General features: G+C 38.2%; 2 protein-coding genes across 2 annotated transcripts in view; both read right to left on the bottom strand.

Moving 5' to 3' along the window:
- Positions 1–1,957: 1,957 nt before the first annotated feature.
- Positions 1,958–25,298, bottom strand: part of FAM204A (family with sequence similarity 204 member A) — a 197,617-nt gene continuing 174,276 nt past the window's right edge. Inside the window, exon 9 of the transcript XR_008450639.1 lies at positions 1,958–1,968. The gene's annotated coding sequence lies outside the window, so the exon portion shown is untranslated. The remainder of the gene's footprint in view (positions 1,969–25,298) is intronic.
- Positions 3,087–25,298, bottom strand: part of RAB11FIP2 (RAB11 family interacting protein 2) — a 31,758-nt gene continuing 9,546 nt past the window's right edge. The window contains exons 2-5 of the mRNA XM_009570563.2: positions 19,922–20,364; positions 18,115–18,577; positions 8,938–8,983; positions 3,087–5,094 (exon numbers count right to left, since the gene is read on the bottom strand). Of these exons, the coding sequence (XP_009568858.1) occupies positions 4,867–5,094; positions 8,938–8,983; positions 18,115–18,577; positions 19,922–20,364 (1,180 nt within the window). The 3' untranslated portion in view covers positions 3,087–4,866. The remainder of the gene's footprint in view (positions 5,095–8,937; positions 8,984–18,114; positions 18,578–19,921; positions 20,365–25,298) is intronic.

The raw sequence follows: 25,298 nt of genomic DNA, 5'->3' as shown, positions 1-25,298 counted from the left end.
AATGAATAGAAATTAAAATATTAAGATAACATTTCATTCAAATTAAAGGAACTGAAGTTGCAATAATGAAACAAAAAAAATAAAGGTTTTTCATGCCAAGTTTATAGATCTCACATGTGCATACCGGTGTGATTCTGTACCATTATTAACTGATTGCACAAGACGAAATCAACCCTTAAGTTTTAAGCAATGTTTGGATCTTTTACAGACTTCCTATATAACCTGGATCTTCAGCTTTTTACAGTACACTGTAAAACAAGGCATCTGGAAGCTTCTAAGATGAATCAGAATGGCTCCACCACTCGTAACACACAGTGGCTTCTTCAATGTACAAATAATGAAACACAAAGCAAATGCCCACCATGACTTTTTAAACAGAAACACATCTAAAACCCCTTCATAAACAGATTAAAGTGCTACCTATTGCATATTAAATATTTCCAGCGACTGCATCTACATTTAGACGTTATAAATCCCTGAAAATAGGGTTTCGTACTGAAAGCGCTGACAAACCCTTAAATTGAGCATCATCAACACAGCAGCGCTATAATCCTTCACCACGTACTTCAAAGAGAGGAAGTTAGTCAACACGCTTTAAATATCACCGTTTTAGAAGCCCACAGCTAACGCCTCTATCGTATTTAGAACAGTAACAGATACATAACGAGCAAAAAAAGCACATCCTATTGATGTAGGACAATAATATTTCTTTAAAGCTGGAAGCGTAAATAAACCTCCAGTGCAGCAGTAAACATATTAAGACAGCAGTTGTGTTTAAGATGCATCCAAGAAAGGGCATCCTGTACAGTAAGAAATGCAAACTCGTACCTAATGAGCATGAGTTTCATTAGGTCCCCAAATCATGAAACCTTTCGAAATGCCAGGCAACATTTTCACAGCTGGGAAACTGCAAATAGTTCTTTAGACAGAGCCAAGAGCAATAAATGTAGTTATGGATAATCTAGGGAGAATGCTACATTCATTAGTAGGTGGAAAACCAAGCTAAGCATAAAATACAGCAGCATAAGGTAACGTATATAAATATTAAACATCTTTCTAGAGTGGCAGAAAGTTTAAAGTTGTTACTTGACAACATTAAAGTATGGCCTTGATATTTGTTCATTAAAGTAAGCAAAGTGCATGGCTATGAGCAAAGCTGTTTCAAAGGAGAATTCAAAGCACGGAGTGTGCATGGATGAACTCTTATGTCGGTTTTTAAGAAGAAAAAGTCAAAATAATGTGGAGATGTTCAAAATTTTCATGCCTTCATTTTAAAGGGCAAGAAAGACTGGCCATAACTGAAGTCATTATGGTTTTAAAATGATCTGCAAGAAAGTTTCCAATTTTATCCTATAGGAGAAACAGAAGTTTCTTTGTTTGCAACATCAAAATTACTTTGTACAAAATGTTTTCATTAAAAGCTCAAAACACGTGGGGTGAAAATGCTTTCAAATAATAACTTCAAAATACAGAAGTTTTCTTTCTAAGCAGAAAATGATGTGCATGTAAGCTTTCCAGACTCGCTCCAAAAGCAGCCTATATCTTCAGCTATGAGAACTCTATAAAGCTATTTTCATAGTTGTAAATGTCCCGCTCTGCCTTTCTTCATAACTTTACCTTTTCCTAAATCTCATTTGTCGCTCTCTCCACTCTGTTGATGAACTGTTAGAAACAAAAGGTGCTTTTATTCACTTACAGATCAGATAAAGACTAGATAGCACATTCAAAGCCTCACTAAATTTCTTCACTAATGCACAAAAATTGATCTTTTCGCTACCTTTAATCTGCTTATCGTTCTTGGTATGCAAATATGTCAAATGATCTGCTTTTAGTCAATTATGCAGTTTGATATTCTACATTTACATTCTAAAAGAAGTGATTTCAGAGGTGCTAAATATAGTAGAGTTTAATTTTAATAATTATAAGTTGGCTTGCAAGTGAAAAGTCATTGGAGCGTGTTCTCTGGTTAGTTTACCTGTTAAACCCCATCGGTGTGGATGATTTAATCCTTGTAGATACTACAGATGGGTTCATCTGTTAGTTTGAAAATGACTGTGGAATTCAAAACAAATGCACACCACTTGCCCGTTAACAATACGAGAAAACCACTTGCTGCACCCAAACATTTGAAAACGTTTAAGAACTTTTTATGGAAATACTGAGTAACTGAAATACATCTTGGTGTAATTAGGAAATTAAAATCTAATTGAGTGCAAAACCGAACTTCCAACAGTAAACGTACCATAACTCAGTACATAACCTTTGGCACTTCGAATATATTACAACAAATTTACAGTCATTTAGATCTTAAGTGGGTCAAAAAGAACATTCATGTGGTTTATGAGGTACCGAACTCGATAAATCCTTAAGTCGTCAAAAGAGAGACCACCTGATGAAGTGGGCCTGTTTCTAAATGCCGAGTACTACAATCAGGTTGGGCTTGAATCACTCGGGCTCCAGCCAGGCACAACGATCTACACTAACGGATCCCACCGCCGGGAACGCTCAAATTTTAGGGACGTAGCACTACAGGGATGGGAGGTAGTTCCTAAAAAGTGAAGAAAATAAGAGAGAGAGAAAGAGGGAAGGAAGGAAGGAAGGAAGGAAGGAAGGAAGGAAGGAAGGAAGGAAGGAAGGAAGGAAGGAAGGAAGGAAGGAAGGAAGGAAGGAAGGAAGGAAGGAAGGAAGGAAGGAAGGAAGGAGAGAAAGAGAGAGAGAGAAAGAAAGAAAGAGAGAAAGAAAGAAAGAAAGAAAGAAAGAAAGAAAGAAAGAAAGAAAGAAAAGTAAAAAGAAGGTAAGAAGGGAGAAAAAGGGAGGAGAAAAGGAAGGGAAGAAGGAAGGGAAAAAAGAGAAAGAGAGAAAGAGAGAAAGAGAGAGAAAGAAAGAAAGAGAGAAAGAAAGGAAGAGAGAAAGAAAGGAAGAGAGAAAGGAAGAGAGAGAGAAAGAAAGAGAGAAAGAGAGAAAGAAAGAAAGAAAGAAAGAAAGAAAGAAAGAAAGAAAGAAAGAAAGAAAGAAAGAAAGAAAGAAAGAAAAAGAAAGAAAGAAAGAAAAGGAAGGAAGGAGAGAAAGAGAGGAAAAGGAAGGAAGGAAGGAAGGAAGGAAGGAAGGAAGGAAGGAAGGAAGGAAGGAAGGAAGGAAGGAAGGAAGGAAGGAAGGAAGGGCAAAAAGGTAGTAAACTAAACCTGAAAACAACTGTACAAAGAAATACTTTTCCTAACAAGAACAACTCCGTACAGTCACATAATAACAACATTGTCAAAAGCATTGAAACAGTAGAACTTTTTCAGCTTTTCCAGACCATCATTATTCAAGATATTACTAGGTTTAAAAAACAAAAATGTATTTGTATCTTTTACAGCAACAATAAAAAATGGGAATTTAATTTCAAGCTTTTTCACCTCCTCAGGAACAGCCATGATATGGTTTGGTAAGAAAAGAAAAGCAGATCAGGTGTAGAAAAAGAAGAGGAGGAGGAGACAGTGAGTTTTCTAAAATGCAAATCTGAAGTACTCTCTGTACGTTTTTTTTTTATGCCACCTTACTGTTTCACAGCAACAGACAATGCAACCAAGACTCTTATAAATAAAAATTAAAATCTATTTATGTCAATAACATGAGGATTTTCCTAAAATATTTTCTCATTATACATTCACCACTATATTTTGCCAATTTATTAAATAATTGATACCTTTTCCATATGTCATTTTACATTTACAAGTCATTGTTCAAATGATCAGGAAGACATTTAACACCTTCTCCTTTCATTTGCCTGAATGAAAACTGACTTTTAGAAGTACTTTCAAGGAATATAGGCTTTTTTCTTTTCAGTGAAAAGCCTTTCTAAGTACTCTGTAGGTGTTTAAGCAACAAAGCCTGTTCCTAAAGGCATATATTGTGTTGTTATAAGATTTAAAAAAATGAATGTGTCATGTAGAACTCAACCTTAAATTGAGTCAGTGCTGTATTTTTTGAATCATCATGTCTACTTAAGTCAGTCTGTTCATTTCTCCTACATTTTTACCTTAGTAGACTTCAACTGAACAGAGTATTCATATCTTTATCCCATATTTTCCTCCAGTCCCATTTCCAACTCTATTAACACTGATCAAATTACTTTAACATAGAAAATGGCATGCAATAACTTCATACAAAAAGATCCTCAAAACAACCTTATGTCATGAGCTCACTATCAAAGTTCAATCATTATACACAAAATTCATCATTTAAGTGTAAAATAACTGATCCCAGCATGTGGCATTACTGAAATGGCAGGGTTTGGTTTTTTTTACACTGTTATACAAAAAGCACATTTTATATAATACAGCATTTAATCTGCAAAGATTGTGCACCACTGTTTCCCTCTAATATGTGTAGAACAAACTACATTCCCTTGCAACAAACCACACTTGGGTTTAGCAAAGCGTACCGCACTGGCTTGAAAACAGTGGTCTCGATGGCATGCTGTAATATCAGAATATTTGCATAATATCAATAATCATTCAAGAAAACATTCGTTAACAGCACAGGCTGTCCAGCTGAAACCGCCACGTGGTGAACACTAAGCTATTATATGAACTGCATGGACATATTAAATGTGCATATCTACTCTACCGCAAGTATGCTGGCCATAAAGGTGTTTTCAAAGAAACAAAGCTATTTAGGTAATCTAACAGGATATTACTTTCAGCAGTCCCTGCTAGTGTTTGAAGTAAAAAAACAAACAAAAAAATCCCCCACGCTATAGTCCCATCCTCTCCAATTCCTGGAATTTCTTAGGAGAAAAGGAATGAAGAGAAGTCAAAACGTGAAAGTGTGATTTCCTTCCATGAATGTCTTCAGCAGAAAATACCATCAAGTGTCAATGTCTTAACTTTTGGAGAACTTGCCGGCTTTGCGAGAAGGTTCGTATGGCACTCTGAGAATACTAGGTGTTTCTTCCATTACTCGGACAAGAAGATTATCAATGTAATCCTCAAGTTCACGAATATGAGTGTCCTTCTTCTTCAGTTGCTCTTTGTGTTTCACCAGCTCCTGCAAAACCTCTTCATAAGTCAGGCTACGGTATCCTGCCGTGGCATCAAAAGGATTTCCATCCTGCAAACAAGTTTAAAAAAACCCATCAGATTTCATTAAATAGAGTTCTGAACAAGTATCCATGTTTCTTATGCGCACCTCTTGCCAGAAGCAACATCTCTCGGACAACATTTGCTCTAGAGCTCTCCGACACCCCCGCTGGAGCAGATGACTGGAGAGAAGTTGCTCAGTTTAAAATAAGTTACCCACACTGTTATTTCAGACAAAAACATTGTTCTCAGAGAGATGTATATGCAGTTTATGGCCATACAAGCAGTAACTACAAAAACAGTTAGCAGATCCGCTTGGGAAACCGGCTATGTGGTAATCTTAATTACAGAAGAACAAGAGAAAGGCCTGAGAATTCAAGTCCTACCGTAACTTTCCCAAGTTCTTGCCTTTTGAGCATATCCTAGCAAAACATTTACTTAGCCTTAAACGACAGTAGCCTTCATTCGCCTTTCATAGTCTATTTTTAGTCATCAGTGGTTCTCCAGTAATAAAACTTTCAATTTTAAATTTCAAGTGAAGCAAAAAAGCTGCATCTTAGAATCATAGAATGGTTTCAGCTTGAAAAGAGCTTTGAGATCATTGAGTCCAACCACCGATCCAGCCTTGCTAAGTCCACCACTAGACCATGTCCCCAAGTACAACATCTACTTGGCTTTTAAACCCCTCCAGGGATGGGGACTCAACCACAACCCTGGGCAGCCTCTTCTGATGCTTGACAACCCTTTCTTATCTGCACCAGAGCATTTTACAGAGAGATATGCACAACTAAAAGATCTTGCTTGCTTGCTTGAAAGCAGGACAGGCCCAGAATTAAGCAGCAGGGAAAACAGAATTGTTTCTGTAATGATTTCTAATGACTCGGTAAGTGCAGGTATTAAAAGAGATGGACAAATTATTGCCCTTAAACAGAACACTGTAAACTTCAACTTCTTTTTCTGTGTCAAGAAGAATCACCTTTGACCTTAAGCAATCAGATTATGAAATATTTTAAAATGTATAACTAACAAGAGGATTGTGAGAGTCGATTCATGGAAGTATTAGCACTGTTAGACATGCAAAGCAGTAAGTTTTATCCGATTCTGAAACTGAGACCTTTAAAAGCTACAGAACTTCTAATTAAGTAAGATAATCTAACCTCTCAAATCCTGCCCCTCTAATAGGGCAGAAGAAGAACACAAGACAGCTTTTGTTTACAGTAAAAACTCATCATTAAAAATTATAAAGCTTGAACAGCTAGGAAGCAGACCACAATAAAGTCATATTCCTTTTCCACGCTTCATTCCTTTCCTTTCCATACAGCTCTGTATTAACACATTGGCATCTGTCGAATCATTAAAATATGCAGGTGGCCAAAGTTTTCAAATAAATGTCATTAAAAGTGATGGGGCACTGCAAATAGGCTGAAGTATGGCAGATCAATCAGCCTCTCTCTATCAATTACAGCCTAATAGTAGATCTGGAAAATACGTGCTCTTAAAGGCCTCTCTACATTTGAGATATTTGTCACATTTATGTGTGTGTATTCAGAATATTTAACTACATTATCAAATTACAATATTGTACGTGATCAATAACTCCCACTTTATTAAAATGCCTAACTCAATGAAACTTATAAATTGGTTTGCAATTGATTTCCAACAAGTATAGATGAGAACATAACTTCATTTTGTGGTCATTCTCTTTTTAGCACATTTTCTTCTACAAGAACAAAGTAAAATTTTCTCTTGATGGTATTAAACTTTTAAACACATTGGAAAAGACATCATTAACACTTCCACGTCTATAAGATAGGGTTTGCCTAAGTTTCTGATTTGGGAGCAGGATTTAAGATAGAATGATCTCATCATTAAGATAGAATGATGTCTAATTATTATATAAAGTTCACTGGAAAAATTGTGTGTAATATATGCTTTAAAGGTGTTTTGCTATACACTTGCCATATACCTATCGCAATAATTACACAAGAAAATTCTGGTTAAAGGATGTTAGAAATAAATACTGTTAAAGTTAAGATTTTAAATGTACAGTTTGAGCAAATAAGCAATAATTAAATGTATAGGCAATGGCTATATTTTTACAAAAACAGATATCACTATTTTAATACAAAACATGAATCTTGTAATGAATTATTAAGATTAAAAGATTCTAAATAACAAGCTCTGCCAAGAATGTCTGTCTCAGCTACGGAACACCATCGGGGTACGCACTGACAGCCAGACGACACGGAGTTAGGTAAAATGAAGGCCCGGCAATCTCTGATCATCTCTTTATTGTTCTAATGAGGAATTCTGCTCTGGGAATATCATCTAAGCTACTTTCACATCTTTTGTCCTACTTGCTTCATCTTCCTTTCAGTTCTTAATTAGGCCTTAAAGAGCTCACGCTGCCCTTTCAACTGGCTACTGCTCCCATCTGAGCGCTGCTTTCGCAGACAGGTGTTGGCACCAGAGGAGGAGACATACAAACATAATTACTAAATGTGATGCAGGAGGCAGAAATATAATAACTTGGTGAGGGCTATTATTGCAGAACCTAATAATAAATGGCTTCAAACACCTTCGAAAGCAATCTTGAATATTTAAAAAAGAAATTCAAATGGTTTCATTCAAAACTAGAGTTGAGATATGGTTTCTTCTCCTCCTAATTTGTATTTTGTATTAAATGAGCGCTACCTCATAATCCTACGACTGACATTTAGGAGAGCTGGAATTCCAAAAGAAAAATCATCAAGGGTTTCTTTTATCACCTTTAAATCCTTTAAATAAAACAATTCACATCTTATTTCTTAAAAGAATTAAACTGATGCTTTTACCAGCAATAAATTACACGATTTGCGGTGGTACATTTGCAAGCACATAGGAACTGTAATTATGGTGACTTTACAGACAATAGCTGCTAAGTTAAATCAATTTTTTGATGTTGCTTTTTGTCAGAGATTAAGTAACTGCCTGGTAGAATCCAGTTTACTATCTGATCAAAGACAGCCTTCATACGCTCTGACATCTCCCACCAGTTACTTACAGTATAAAAACTTCGGCATTTACAATAACATCAAATGTTACTGCAAATCATTTACATAAACCAGCAATAAACAGACAGTACAAAGTCATATTTGTTTGTGAAACTTGTTTTCTGTATATTTTGAAGACTGAAAACAAACCCACTTTTAAAGATTTCATCTGTTTACAGAACAAATTCTGCTAAGACCACATTTTCCTTCAGACAAAGACACTGGATGCTTTTGGTTTTAGTACACAATTTATTGTAGGTGCTTTTAGAGTCAAAATGAGTATTCTAAATAATAACTTCTGGTATTTCTATGTTTAGTGTTTCCTGAGAGGCTGTTCATCTACTATTCGTACTACTAATCTTATCATGTTAATCTACTACTTGCGTTATTAGTCTTATTGTGTATCATTTCATTACTTCCATTTTGATTTGCCATCTAAAGACTGGCTTCCAGTCGCTGACTGTAGTGATGGGAAACTCCTCTTAGGTCAATAAATACATTGCTGCCTAAAGCAGAACTTTAAATACTTCCATACAGTCATCTGAAATACCCCAAAGCACAGTTTTCTTCTTACTTTCTGTGCAATGATCTCATTTTTGAGTTCTTCTTTACATCACCATGTCAAAAGTACCCTGCACATTGAATGTAAAACTCTTCTTTATTTCCAAATTTACACTACACCTGTAATTTTCTAATTAAATTTTCTCGATATGTGAAGGGAATAAAAAAACTCACCGCCCCCTCCCCCCCATATGAGGTTAAAGAAGAATAACAGCTTATATTTGGTCAAGCATCAATCAGTTGGCGTTTACTGACGGCCTTCATAACACTTCATAACTCACCGTTGTTTTCCTGAGTTCCTCGATGCCAGGAGGATTCATATTAAAACTGTGGGGAAAAAAACAAAACCCCAAATATTAGCAGTGCGTAATTTTCTGACTAAAACATCTCCAAGAAGCCACTACTGAATTAGGTATATAGCTATGAAATATTTAATATTATTTATTTTCTTGATCTGTTGAAAGTAGGAAAACATTCAAAGTTAATGGAAATTTTCACATATTCTTTGTTCACACTTCTGAATATTTTTTAGGTTCTTTTTGTCATAAAACTTGCATAAGTAATTAAGAAATACAAGAAAGCATATTATGGACTGGGCTTCTCCAGGTCTTCTCTTTCCTCTTGACTTCTTTCAAGCTTCTAAGGAAAGTGAGATACTTTAAATGAAATATTCTGGAATTTGGTCCCTGGCATGAGATTGTTAAAAACTAACAAGAAAACATGGCAGATAACGTGTATTCCCAGCTTTCATGGCAGCTTTTATAGGAGAAAGGTCCTTCACAAATTCCAGTGAGGTCATCAGCTTAAGGCAGAGCTGAAAAGCCATCTTCTATCAGCAACGTTTGTAATTAAAACCAAGTAAATAATCTATTATTATACTAATCTTGTGACTATTCCACACGTCCGAAAAGCAAAGCTAATTCATGATGATGTTGTGTTGAGATTTTTTTCCTTCCTCAACTGCAAAAGTGCAGTTGCTATCGATAAAAGCAGCCATTGTCTACGTGTCAGCCCTAAGAAACGGTCTGCTGGTCGCTCAGGTTGACGTGATTATTAGCAAACAGCTTCAAAACCCAGAACTGCCCTGTTCTGAGGGACTGGATACAGCTAGTTTGGAGAGGATAACTATGAAAATGCATTCAGAATTGGGTTATGGCTCACAAATCCCGTTTGCTTGCTAGCATCATAGCAGGCAGCATTCTTTCACATCACAGAATCTACTATTTAGTTAGATCGCACGCACTGGCTGCCAGCAGCTACGTTTGTTGACTAAGAGCAACACTTTTTTTTAACTTTAAAGGAAGCTTAAAGTCAGCAAAACGTATTTTGTGACTGTTCACCACTCTCTTTATCTGAATTTATATGCCACGTATTTCACGGTGTAAAAGCAAAAGGCACATAATTTACAAAGATAAATGATGTAAAATGCAAACCACGGGGTTTTTTTTTCCTGTTTTAAGATTACAAATTTTAGTTTTACATTAACTTTTGGTACTCTGTACGTTATTTTTCATTTCCAAAGGCGGCAGGTTTTTTTGCTCATATAGGAGTCCCACAAACCATCTGTTGGACTGAGGATATTAGAGGAGGATTGGATTACGCAGTCACAACTTGAAATCAAGAGGTGTCTGACACATCAAGTTCTGTCTAATGCCCATTATACCTGTTTGTAACCACGATCCGCAGCAGCCTGTCTTGCTCGACGGAGACCCGTTTTGAATGAGGGGCCTCTTTCATCGGGTATTGTCTACAAAGCCAAAGGCAGGAACCCTCCCTCGCAGCCTGCCTTTTAGTTTCACCCTGATGTGTCAAACACATGACGAACTCACTTCATTCATGGCTGCCTTTTGTGATCCCAGCACAAAAAAAAAATGAGTTAACTGAACTGGATCGAATTAGCTTGGTGAAAACCAAGAATGTCTCTATTTAACGAAGTGTGGCGTTAATTTGGGATATCTTTCTTTTGGGACTGTTTCCTCATGTTAGACAAGATATAGAATAATACGCTCTGACTGCTCAACTGAGTGACTTTCCAAAAGGTTAAAAAAGCAGGATCTTTCACTGCCGTGAATGACTTTATAGTTTCTGTGAAATAAGCCCAGAGATTCTTTTTCATAGCAGGAGCTTAAAAGGAAAGCGGCAGTTCTGACTACAAAAAGTCATGCTTGAAAATTAGAAATATAAATCACTGGCAGTATCGGCTACTCGGGTTTTTTTAGCTTAAAAACCTGCGGTCATTTCTGTAACATTGTGGGCGTTGTAACTGCAACCACAAAAAGACACATCTGCATATTTCACGTGAAGCAATTTGAATATATATATGCAAAAAATGAAACGGAATATCCCCCAGTAACAACCCGAACTCTGTGAACGCTCTTACTCATATTTTAAAGAGAAATGTGGAAGATGTACTGCTTCTCAAGGCAGAAGCAGGTGCTGAGACCGCATATAATAATTTACAAATCAGGTTGTCTGCTAAGTAAAGTGGGAGCTCCGTGGCCTTGCTGAGCACCACAGGGCGCCACCGGTGCTTCCAGCCCGAGGTGAGCATGAGCAGACCCAGGCTCTCACCGCCCTATACGTACACTCTTCTCCCAAGTAACAAGTGATTGGATGAGAGGAAATGGCCTCAAGTTGCACCAGGGGAGGGTTAGATTGGATATCAGAAAACACTTCTTTACTGCAAGAGTGGTGAAGCCCTGGCAGAGGCTGCCCAGGGAATGGTGGAGCCTCCATCCCTGGAGGGGTTCAAAAATGTGTAGCCGTGGCACTTGGAGACAGGGTTTAGAAGGCACGGTGGTGGTGGGCTGATAGTTGAACTGGATGAGCTTAAAGGTCTTTTCTAACCTTAATGATTCTATTTCACCCATTTTTTTTTATGAGGTAGTTAAATCCTTAATTGCGTGCTGATTATTTGCAGTTTGTATAGAAACTCCAGCCCAGTGGAGTTGTGTTTAGGATGTATCACAGGCTCAAGTTCATGACTGGAGCTTGTAGTTTTGTCTTCTGTAGTTTCACGGTAGTTAAAAATTCAAACATTAGGTCTAGTGGCTGCTTAAATATTTAGTTTCTAACTGCCTGGAGATTAAAACAATGTTTAAAAAAAATCTTTCCTATAACTGATTTAAACACTTCAGTGCCTGAACCATTTACTCTGACTACATAAAGAACGGGAATCAGACTCCTAAATTATGCTGTATGGAAAGCATATTTTAAGGACCAAAAGCTTTTTACTTATCTTTTACTATTTGTATGAGTTATATGATCATTGTGCAGTATACTACTGGAAATTTAAATGACGTTATTTACATTAACCTTTGCCATTCAAAGCACTGAAACCTTCTTTATTAAGTATGTGCTCAGTAAGAGTTCTGAGTTTTTCTCCCTTTAGTACAGAACATCTATGTGCAAGTTATTAGCAAAGCTCTACCATGTTCATTTTCCATTAGAGTTGATTATTCCTATCCCTACTTCTTGGTCTTTGGGGCTGATCATTGTTCTATTGCTTATTCATTTCTCTTTGGATTCTCACAAGACAAATCCAAAGCTTGAAATGTTACGATGCAGTTTAAGTTATTACCAACGTACTGAAAAAACAAAAGAAATTAATAAAATCAGATACAGTTACTGAAATTCAGAAACATGGCTTTCCATAGAATATTGCTAGCCTGCTGTGCCTGGCAATGCAGACAGGACTTTATATTCCAAGAAGGAATGACTGTCATCTCTGGCAGCTCAGCAAGTATGGAGTAAGCGTATTACCATTTATTTCCCAATCAGATTCTGCAAAATATCACTTCATATGCTTCACTATATAAATTGTCCTGCTGTCAAGCCAGGTTCCAAGGCCTTCTGGAGCTTGTGTAACCCCAGGAGGACACAAAGAGAGAATCCGGTTGTGTTGCTATCACTCCATTTCTTAATATCACTATAAATTCCCATGCCAAGAGTTAAGAAACTAGACCAAATATCCTGAACTTCAAATGTAAGACATACTCTTTTGATAAATTATTTGTTCTCAAGCTACATATTCTTGACACAGAATACTTTGGAAATGGTGTGTTCAAGAGTATTCTGCTGCACCCGACTCTGTGGAGCCCTTCAAAGAGTGAAGAAGGTTACTCAGACCCACATCCTTCCTATCTTCTACTTATACTACAACTAATTGCATTTGACAAGATACAAAGCTAGTCAAGTTTCGGAACAGAACTGAAAAATCTCTTTCATTTTAAGAAAAGTGATGTAGAAGCACACTGTTCCTAAAATAAGAGATGCTAACGGTGACAGAGGAAACAAATTCTGAAAGCAGCACAGTTGACCTGATGTCGTTTTTCAGTAATAGAGAAATATATGTTAAAATGTCAGAACAAACTGTTACTCAAGCAAGCACAGTAATAAACTGTCAACATTTCTGAACGAGACATACGAAAATCAAAATTAAGGAGTTGTATTGTACATTGGGAAAGGATGACCTACTTGAGAAAGAAACAGAGAGCCATTCCAACCCTTCGCTTTGACCAGGCAGTTTCTGGGGTTCATTCCAATGGAGTTGTGGCCAGTAACTGTGCTCCTGGCACATCATACGTAACAGGCAAGACTGAAACCATTTAACAGTCATTTATCTTTAATGATGTCCAAGTTACTGCACTAATACATTATCTTCACTGTGGTTTGAGCTAGCAGATTTTACTTTACAGCTGCAGTTTACCAGAGCCAGGCTCCTGGAGAAAAGGAGGTTGAGGGGAGACCTTAGCGCTCTACAGCTGCCTGAAAGGAGGTCGTGGTGAGGTGGGTGCTGGTCTCTTCTCCCAAGTAACAAGTCATAGGACAAGAAATGGCCTGAAGCTGCACCACGAGAGGTTTAAATTGGATATTCGGAAAAAAATCTTTACCAAGAGAGTGGTGAAGCATTGGAAGAGGCTGCCCAGGGCAGTGGTGGAGTCTCCATCCCTGGAGGGGTTCAAAAAACATATAAATGTGGCACTTTGGGACACGGTCTAGCAGGCATGGTAGTGTTAGGGCTGACGGTACGACTGGATGATTTTAGAGGTCTTTTCCAATAATTCTTAATAATTTCCAATAATTCTTAATAATTCTGTGATTCCATATTTACTGTAAGAACCTGAGATGAAATGTCACCAGTACTTAGGCAAAAATTTTATCTTCTTTTCTCAAAGTTTAACAATACTGAGGTTGCGGAAATGCTACTTTAAAAGGTTTTTTAAATACATCTTTCACTATATGTGTGTATATATATATATGTATATAACGACAAATAAACCATATTATGTGTATGTGCTTATATATATGTGTACATATATATGTGTGTATACGTATATTTTTTATATATATATATATAAAATGTTTCTTAGAGAGCTCCCAAACACCTATCAATTCAGTTTCCCCTATCTGGAAGTTGACCAGACTACTAACAACCTGTCAGCTTTAAAAATTGGACTATTTGTTTCCCCGTGTCCAGTGCGTAAGATCCTGTTAATTACTCGAACTCTCTTTCTGTAGGTCTTGTTAATTACCCATCTCGTGTCTCAGCAGACCTTGTTAGTAACTTGTACAATCTCTCTAAAAAGGTCCTAATAACACATTAAAATTAAAGATGCTTTTCTTTTAGCACTTGTCAAGCGGTGTAAATTGAGAAATTTTCACATCACTTTATTAGCGACTGCAGTTTGTTTCCCCAAACCCAAACAATCTCAGGGAAATGATGCACAAGGTTTGGTCAATGGCACAAAACAATCTTTGTTTTCCAGGAGCACCCTCAATTTCTTTAACTGTGTTCAACCCCAAATCCACGTGGTTCCTGACTGCAAATTAACCTCTCGGGCGCCATGACAATAGCAGTAATTGTGAGAGAGAATGTGATTTAAGATGCTATTAGGTAAAAGTTTCAAAGCGGTGGATTAAGAAGCACAAAACGAAACTATTATAGGTAAATGCGAGCTAAAAGTACTCGACATACTGTGTGCTTAAAAATTCTTCCTTGCTTGTAGGATATAAATCCTCTGGAACGAACGGATTTTGTAATATTTACAAAACCAGCATTTCTTGCTTCACTGTGAGACAACAGCATCTTTAAATTGCCAAGACACCAGCTCATAAATATCCACATCCCACCTACAGCAGACAATAACCCCCCCAATCTTAACACTTACGTAATGCTGCCATCTATAAAACCTTTAAAAAATACTAATTTATTTACTCAGTGTTTCTAAGAGGTAACAGAATATCATCCCTGTTTTACAGATCAGGAGCAGGGAGACCAAGTGATTGAGCCAAAGCCACAGAACGAGCCTTCGCCAGAGCAGAGACTAACAGAAACTTGGGGTCCTTATTTTGTGATTTCATGACCACTGGTATTACACACAGTTATTCACTTTCCCAAAATACTTCTTAAACCTTCTTGAACTAGCAAAAAATGAATAACAGTAATAAAAATAAATAGCGCTTGTCAATAATTCAGCTGTACGTTTTGCTTTACAAATCCTGTAGCTGTTGCTGAACCACTTCTGCATTTTCTACATCAGCAACTGAGAAACAAATGGAAGATGCGTTTATCTTCTTTCTTTTAATTATTAAATAAGAGTAATTAGTGAGAGAGTATGTATACAGCTCATTAGCACTTAACAACTGGTTGGGTAAAAGGCTGTTCTGCACCTTACAGAGCATCAGTCGTTATGAGCTGCTGTCCTGCACGTTGTTATTGTTTCATTAATATTACCAACCACAACTAATTAGGATGAACCTGAGCCTGACCTAAAGCTCACCAAAGCCACTAAAACAACTGCCACTAACTTTTCAGACATAGGTTCACCAGTGCTATGAACATGACCCTCGCACGCGGCAAATGAAGCAGTTGGGTTGCTGTGGAATAATTTTTTCTTCCCCTTTGTGCTGTCTCTAGCCTGGTCCCATGAGCTGAACGCCCTTTTGTGGCTACACTGTGCTCCTGGAATACATTTTCCAGATGAGTTCCATCAGACATGAATGCAGTTTCGTCACTCAGACTTGGCTTAGCCATGTGGGGCTTAGCCATGTGGGGTTAACTGGGAGATCTACCTGCAAAGCAAACTCCTCGTTCCCACCACACGAAGAAGGTCTTCCGCAAATGCAAGTACCCAAGAACATTCACAATATATATTAGCAATACAAATGTAACTTCAAAATGAAGTAATAAAGGACATACCACAATAAAAAGACCCTGCCTGGTTTACTTGCAGAAGTGGTATCCATCCAAAAGAGCTTAATAGCAAGTTGAGTAAACAAAAAGCAACTCTAAATTCCCTGTGTGTGCTTCCCCAACACTGAATTTGTTGCTCAAACTCATTCATTTTGTGCCCACAGATTTATACAATTCTTTCTTCACAGTATTCCTAGTTTGAAAAATTAAAAACGAATTCTATTCAACAAATCCTCCCCAGATAAAAGGTAAACTCAAACTGTAAACTTATTAAATATGCACATTTTGTATTAGTTTCTACTTCAAAAGAAAATTATTGTACAAGATACATTTGAAAGAAAGTGAACTTAAACAGAACAAAATACCGGAGTGTATAAAAACTGAGAGCTTCCAACTGAAATTATTGCATGCTAGATGTTAGTCTGTAATAGCAGTCTTGTAGAAGAGGTCAAAATGTTTACTGTTTTTAGCTTTTTGAAAATAATGGAATATCTGTTTGTCTTATCAAAAGTTTATGTTTACATAAAAGTCAAGAACCAGTAAAAGAAACTCATACAAAGAGGAGGAACAAATGACTGGAGTCCTTCTGAATGGGCACTGTGATGAGCATTTTAATTACAAAATAAAGAAAAAAAACAGTCCATTGAGACAATCATTAAAGATTTATATTTATCAAGATCTGCTACATTGAGGAACTTCAAAAGATTTCACTACTTCTATCTAGTATCTGCCTGAATGCATTTTTTTCATTTAAAAAAAAAAAAATAAATGCTATGCAATTTTAATTGTTATTTAAATTACTTCTCTTTAAAGGAGCTTATTTAAACGGAAGTTTAACTTCTGACAAACTAAGCTACTTCCTAACCTTACTCTAATCTACAGAAATCCTTTATTCAAGAAATAATATTCTAAGGCTCTGCCTATAAACATGATATTTAACATGACACTAGGATTGACTTGGCTCGTAGAGGACATTGAGAAGATAATTCATTGGAGTCTGTGTGAGCTTCTAGAAACCGCATCTTTTCTGCAGCAGATTCACTTCAGTTCATTTATCTAATTCACATTCACGATTTTGTGGAGAAAATGAGTATAAGTTTAAATCAGGAGCGCACGCATTCTAACCCATGAATAAAACTGAGTTGGGATGACGATCAATCTGTTCTAAAGTCTTAAAGAATAAGATAACATGAAACAAATTACTTTTTTAAAAAAAGAAAACACTACTGTATCATTTATTAAAGAATTGTCAAGGAAACAGAAGATTTGTTAGAACCATGTTTTCAATTTAAAAGAGGGATTTATTGTACAACCTTAAAATTCCAGTTTGGTGCATTTTAATTTTAAATTCAATTCCTACCAAATTTAAGTCATTACGTAAAATTGGATCTTTACTTTGAAAAAAAAGGACCGTTAAATTCTGGCATTAATACACACACACAAAAAAGAATGCAAATGAATAAAAGTGGGGGGTGTGGACGCGTGTGTGTATATACACACATATATAGAGAGAGACAGTATATGTTCCTCACTCACAAACAAAAGACAGAGAATGAACTGACTGTGGTGCTTTTTTTAAAGGAAAACAAGTAAACCGTTGATAGATAAACATAGATTTAAATGGATTCCTTAAACCAAAGTTTCTTACCAGCCCCAGCAACTTAACTCACTCAGCTTAACACACAAACCACTGCCTCGTGCAATGACTCGAATACACAGGAACTCAGCAACGCTACAGGGAGCCAAACGAATTCACGCACGACCGGTGCCTGTCTGGGTGCTCCCGTCAGAATATTTTTTAGTTTTTGTGTTCTAACACACAGAATCTAAATCCATTTTTTTTCCCAAATCCACAGGATTTGTTTTCATTACTCACATCTTCTTTACTCTTACTTATTCTGTTTCATCTTTCCCTTGAAAACCTTCCCTCTAAAAACTTGACTTCAGGCAGTATAATAATTATCAACAAGTGTTCAGTGAAAGCAGAAGACTTTCAGGAAAAGCCCATGCTGAAACACGAAGAAGGTCTTCCGCAAATGCAAGTACCCAAGAACATTCACAATATATATTAGCAATACAAATGTAACTTCAAAATGAAGTAATAAAGGATCAAACGATATAAAAACCTCATAACTTTTAGTTAGAAACAGATAAGCAATTGTATGAATATATACAAGGCACACGGATCGTGTTCCTCACCACTTCACATTTTCATTTTATATAACAACTTCAAGATATTGGATTGAAAACAGAAAAAACCCACCTTGAAGATGGCAACACATTCATAGGCTTGAAGTTTGTCACAAATGGATTAGTTGAATCGTAATCGAAGCTCTCCTGAGGAGTTTCACCAAACGCACCGGGCGATTTCAAGTCAGCAGAAGCATCTGAGCCCCCATTGCTAAGTTTATCTGACCGCCTGCCATCTTTTTTTCCAGTCACTCTTTCAAAAAGACTAACTTTCTCTTTTTTCTCTTTCTTCATTTCTTTTCGGATTTCGACTGGTTTGGAAAACAAACTTATGTTCTGGTCCCATGTTGGTGGGCTTTCTTCAAATGGATTCTTCTGTCTTGGCAGTGTAGCGAATTTTTGGGGTAATGAAGCACTCACATTAGTAAACGGGTCATTTTGTGCTTCGAGTCCAGTTTCATCAACTGTGCTGTCAAGCTGGGTCAGTTTAGAAGTGTCAACACTTAATGTCCTTCTATGTGGAGATTTTAGACTCCCTGCAAACAATCTGTCATTAGTACATTATCGAAGAGACACAATATCAGAGTTCATGACATACAGAGAATAGGTCGTAGCTTAGGTCTAGAAGCTTTGCAATTGAGTCTTCAAAACACTGCTGCCTAACCAAGATATTTAAAACAAAATGGACATTTGTGGCCCTGACTTCAGGATTCAGAAATGTTCATGGATAGACAATACAAAGAAGGACTATAGTCCTTCTCGTGCCCTGAGGAGAAGGACTTGGGGATGCCGAATGATAAGAAGCTTGACATGCGCTGGCAATGTGTGCTTACAGCCCAGAAGACCAACCGTATCCTGGGCTGCATCACAAGGACCGTGGCCAGCAGGGCGAGGATTCCACCCCTCTGCTCTGCTCTGGTGAGATCCCACCTGGAGCCCTGCGTCCAGTTCTGGAATCCCTGACATAAGAAGGATATGGAACTATTGGAATAGGTCCAGAGGAGGCCACAGAGATGATCCAAGGGCGGGAGCACCTCTGCTGTGAGGACAGGCTGAGAGAGTTGGGGGTGTTCAGCCTGGAGAAGAGAAGGCTGTGGGGAGACCTCAGAGCAGCTTCCAGTGCTGAAAGGGGCTCCAGGAAAGCTGGGGAGGGGCTTTTTACAAGGGCCTGGAGTGATAGGATGAGGGGCTTTAAATTGGAAAGGAGAAGATTTAGATTAGAAGATTAGGAAGAACTTCTTCATGAGGGTGGGGAGGCCCTGGCCCAGGTTGCCCAGAGCAGTGGTGGCTGCCCCATCCCTGGAGGGGTTCTGTGCCAGGTTGGATGGGGCTTGGAGCAGCCTGGGCCACTGTGGGGTGGAACGGGATGGACTTTAAAGTGCCTTCTAACCCAAACCATTCTATGATTCTGTGATATGGCAAACTTTTGTCTCCTGCATGAAAACTAAGTTCTACAAAGAAGACAGCACTGCTTTGCTGTTCCAGAAAGCAGCATTAGCCTGGCGCTGCATAATAACTTTGAACAAGGCAAAGTATTTTCAGTTCTTCGAATAAATCAGATTTAAAACTTTAGTGAGAGTTTTCAATTTTTTAACAGACTTTGAAGAGCTGTTTTGCCCAGAGTTGCCTCTAGAACACAACGCTTCCCTCCCACATACTCTCAAATAAGGACATAAGTAAAATGCTACATTATGACCAATATAAGTTATTCCTTATGCTCAGAAACAGCAGTTATGAGTTCCCATCAACTAATGGAAGCGAAAAAAATAGGCCAGCAATAATTCTTAACTTTTTGGCCTCATAATTACTTCATAAACTAAAGAAACAATCATTTGAATGCTCTAATAGCTGTAATTACAAAGGTCATGGGCTTTACTTACCACCTTCATCAACTGAACCAAACGATTCTAGCTGACGCCGGAAAAGATGAGGGTAGCCGAGTGTGCTGGATTTCATTTTCTCTGAGGAGACATGGGGTCCTGTTAAATCTGACATCGAATGAGCTGAGGATAGGCGCTGAGGTCCCAAAAGGAAAGGTTTTTTTGGTTTTGATTTCACTTGTATATCGCCACTACACACCTCTACATTCGCATCAGGTGTGTGAGTACTTGGGATGATGGCAGAGGATGTATCCGAAAATGTCCCGTCGGGTTTTCGACCCTTCATTTTGTCTTTTAGTTTAGCGAAAGGGGATTTCGTTTTATCCTTCATTGACAAATCAAACATACTTGCTGTCATATTATTCCTCATAAACTGAATATTGACCTTTATTTGTCCTCTGTCTTTAGTTCTTTTCCCTTGTCTGGACTCCAGGTGAAACCACCTTAAAGGAGAAAAAGAACAAGTTAAATTGTGTTTTCTGGAGGCTCATCGTTAAACTCTGGTTAGCTGGTTAATGGCTCTGGCTCATGTAGTCTAAAATATGAAAACCAAAAATGAAAACATTCCTGTATTTAAAAACGTTTTTCTCTGTGATTTTTTTTGCAAAGTGAAAACTTAATAACTAAGCAAACACGAAGCTCTTTGCACTCTTCACCCGTCTCAAAAACCAAAGTAAATGATGGAAGTTTGCTAAACTTCATCAAAGCTAATGGGCTCACATCTGCCTAGAAAAGGAGAATTTGTATCCGATGTTAATTATAAATACATTTTATTTTGCTGTTTAAAAGAACACGTTGCATTTTTCAGGTGGCCTTTATTTAGCAGTGATGTGTACTACCTGAACGCAGACTATGTGGCAAATATTTCCTCTAGTAACCTTTTCTCCTTTGATTTTGCTCAGGTTTATATGCTAGCAAACATTTTTCTCCTCTGTCCCTTCCTTCTAACCACTGGTTAAGATTTATTTCATCTGCACCAGCACCAGTAAAGAAACACTTGTAACCCCTGAATAGTCAACTATTGTTTCAGTTCAGCAGCTGCAAACCCCACTACTGCTGATTTGCACTGGTGGTAGCACAGCAAACACACAGGCGACTCTAACAGCCATCCATTCTTTTGCAGGTAGGATTAACTCCACAAATACTTCCACAGGCTTTAGAACCAGGACATAGAATCACAGAATTGCTCAGTTCAAAAAGACCTTTGAGATCATCAAGTCCAACTGTACCTGTCCACAACTAAACCATATTCCTGAGCACCTCATCTGCCCATCTTTTAAGCACCTCCAGGGATGGGGACTCCACCACCTCCCTTGGCAGCCTCTGCCAGGGCCTGAGAACACTTTCAGGGAAGAAATTTTTCCTGATGTCCAATCTGAACCTGCCCTGGTGCAACCTGAGGCCATTTCCTGTCATCCTATTGCGTGTCACTTTGGAGAACAGACCAGCACCCACCTCGCTACAACCTCCTTTCTGGGGGTTGTAGACAGTGATGAGGTCTCCCCTCACCCTTCTTTTCTCCAGGCTAAACAACTGTAGTTCCCCCAGCTGCCTTTCATAACCCTGTTCTCCAGCCCCTTCTCCAGCTCCGTTCCCTTCTCTGGATGTGCTCCAGCACTTCAACGTCCTTCTTGTAGTGAGGGGCCCAAAACTGAACCCAGGATTTGAGGCGCAATGAACCATGGAAAGAGATCAAAGTTATGATCATCCATTTCAAAATACAAAGTGTTCTTCTTTGCCAGGTCCGATAAAGGCTTTATCACTACCCAAGCATCTCATTCATCCCCTATGGTGCTCCGTTGTTTCATGGAAGCATCTGCAGAATTACAGCTCAATCGTCCTTCACCTGAATGAATGACTGACCTTCTCCACACTCAACGTCAACAGCCTTTTTCTATTTAAAAAAGGGCACAAGGGCCTATTCCAGATCTGCCAGCTCCAAAGAAGCGCTCTAAACCCACACACACATGGTTACGGAGCCATGCAGTACCACCACTGAGTCACTTTTGAACTGGAGACAAAGAAATAAAATCACCTATCAGCACAGATGCAAAATTGACTACGCAATTACACATACATTATCCAATACTGCCAAATACAGAAAGTGTGGTCAGTAAAGGAGAAAAATAGCTCTCAATTTCCTTTCAGATTCCATAAATATTTTTAAAGGTGGCAGCTGAGCTCAAATTTTCAGGCAGATACTGGGTTTTGGGTTGAGAAAATACTTCTAAAAGGGACTTGCCAAAGAAATAATGAAAGGATAAAGAGTATTATGACTTTTTTTGTTGTTTTGTGATATCCAAAAGATTTTATAACCCATACTAAACCAGAAAAGATAAGAAATATCAGAGCTCCTCTGTCCCAACACTGGACAATACAAATCCAGACCAGCAGACCCAGAAGTTCAAATCAGTAGGAGGACAATTAAACCTTTAGGAAGAAAGTTTTTCTTCTGTTGTGAGCTAACTTCATTTATGTATTTGAAATGAAATGCAAAACCTGAAATATGTCATGTGTCTGAAGAAGATGGATCATTTTTCCTTTTAGTTAATAATGTTTCACTTCACGGTAACTGATTCCAGAAACACTTTAAGTCATTCTATAGAGTCGTTACAGAAAATACACACAACAGAATCAAGAGTAAATCTTTTTTGTGATATACAGTATTGCAAAAGCTAGAGGATGAGATAGCCCTCTTTCTTTAAAACTCTTCTTTAAATAAAATAAGTTCATACATTCTCTTAAAAAATGGAAATACACAGCTATAACGAGCAAGCCCTTGCTCCGACATATCATGTGTGTGCAGGAAAAACCGCCAAACCAAAAATCATCCTGAAACGGAGAAAGCCCTCACCACAATTCCTTAGATAGACACTAAACATAAATACAAATACAAATAAGGCTTACGAGACTTAATAGGCGGAGATGACCTCACTTTTTGACATTCAAAGTCAACAGCTGAGCCCACACTGTAAGAAAACACATTCCCCTTCTCTTTCTTTCCCTCCTCTCCCCCGACTGAAACGTTAACACTGGATCTCTGATCAGATTGCTGAAATTCCACGTGTTTTTATAGTTTTCCCAATTCCCAAGTGAACTGATGTCTGACACTCCCTAACTTGTTTCAGAACAATATCAAGAGGTATATTCTTAAGCTTTTGCTGCGTGGAAGAAAGCCTTTCCTTTCCAAGCTTCATTTACCTTAATTATTGACATTCTTATCATGAACCAACAAGCAGTCTGTGGCACTACCAGTCTTCACCTGCTACCAGCAAACTCCCGTGTTATTGTAACATTCACCGCGTCTGGAGAATTGCAGCACCCAATTACCAAAGTGCCTTGAAAACTTCTGGTTTTAAACTAGATTCTGAAGAACTTGACCCTAAAAATAAGTTCAGCTGGGAAAACAAAGAAACTCTCCTTACCCTAGGAAGAGAACACAACGGTGTAAGAGACTGGACCTCATACCTGTTGGGACCAGGATCAACACTACCGCTGATTCCAACAGAAATTAATCATCAACTCTTTAATCCAGCAAAATTCCTCTGGACTTCCATTTGAATAACGATCGCTGGATGAAATCTTTGTATGAAACACAGACATTTTATTTTCATAGGCATTTCAAGGAGGTTTCTTTGTTACCTTGGATGGTTTATGTGGTTTTAGTTGTAACAAAGGTCCCACATGCTTCGGCTCATAACAAGACAATATGAGAAGCAGACTCAAATCATCAAATTCAAAGGTGAATAATTACTTTTTTAAACAGATGCGAACAAATGCAGGCAATGCATTTGTGTGGAGCTACACGTGAACGAGCGACTGAGTCTGTCGATGTTTCTTATTAGAATCCGTTTCTACAACATATGGGCGTGAGCAACAAATAGAAAAAACAGCGCTGCGTGTAATAGAAAAAAGAATTGGAAAATGAAGTCCACTGTTTTCAGATAACAACACTCAGGTCCTAAACTACTAAATTCCACCATACCGCTGCCAATTTAAAAAATTGTAATGCATTATAAAAGCCAATAAAACTTGCTATTTTGGTTTTGCTTACAGTACTTTTAGCCACAATAAATGCTCCATTTGTCAGGCTGCCACGAGCTGATTCTATAGAAAGCCTGTACAAAGTAGGAAAATAGCCAATAACATACACGAACAAAACAGGGTGGCTTTTATGAGAGCAGATGCCCTTTTATTTAATAACTAAATATTACATCCAGTCTTGCAGACAGTCTTTATTTAAACAGACCTTGTACAAAGTCTGGCAAATACTCCCAACTTCAAAGGAAGCCCTGTTGCCTTCTGAATCGCATTCATACTTCTTGCTCTCACCTTCAAATGCGCTGTAGGACAACGTCCTCCACACACCCTCTAATTTCGACTGTTGCCCTATGGTTTCCATCAGAACAAACCTCGCTGCTTTTTCTCATCTGTTTCTAAATGCGCTAATGGGCTTTGCCTGTCTGGCGCAGGTTTCTGATCACTTGGATTTTGTAAGTTATATATAAATTGCCGCTCTGTACGCTGACAATGTTTTTGAACACGGAAAGGGAAGACCAACATTCAAGGCTGAAGTATCCTGCTGCCCAGCCAGGCCTGAAACACTAACGCGCTATCTAAGGAAACACGTCTGTTTTCTAACCCTAACACAATGACGTGGTTTTCACCATTCTTACAATCGGGGGTGCAAAAAACTAACTTAAAACTACGGAAGACAGTGACCATCTCCAAATACTATTAATGTAAACAGCGCAGTATCAGATGTACTTAACCCTTCACTGTAGAAAAGGCAGACAGGGAGAGCAAAGGAGAGAACTAAAGAGCTACTATTAAAGTTACAAAATTTTGGCTGGTCTATTCCGTCTACAGAGCCAGTGATCTACAAATATATATTTTTGACACAATTTCTTCACTTGTACTTTTCCTCCGCTTTTTCCGTTTTCATTTTTTTCCCCAGGAACTTGGTTTTCCAACTCATTTTTGCTTATTTACACTCAAACCCTGGGTTTGGTTTTGGGCCCCTGACTACGAGGGCACTGAGATGCAGGAGTGCGTCCAGAGAAAGGAACGGAGCTGGAGAAGGGGCTGGAGAACAGGGGTTATGAGAGGCAGCTGAGGGAACTGCAGTTGTTTAGCCTGGAGAAAAGGAGGCTGAGGGGAGACCTCATCATTCTCTGTAACTGCCTGGAAGAAAGTCTTAGTGAGGTGGGTGCTGGTCTGTTCTCCAAAGTGACAGGTGACAGGATGACAGGAAATGGCCTCAAGCTGCACCAGGGCAGGGTCAGATTGGACATTAGGAAAAATTTCTTCCCTGAAAGTGTTCTCAGGCCCTGGCAGAGGCTGCCCAGCGAGGGGATGGAGTCCCCATCCCTGGAGG

Source organism: Cuculus canorus, chromosome 7 (assembly GCF_017976375.1).
Source record: "Cuculus canorus isolate bCucCan1 chromosome 7, bCucCan1.pri, whole genome shotgun sequence".
NCBI lineage: Eukaryota > Metazoa > Chordata > Aves > Cuculiformes > Cuculidae > Cuculus > Cuculus canorus.
This window is presented reverse-complemented; position numbering and strand designations above follow the sequence as displayed.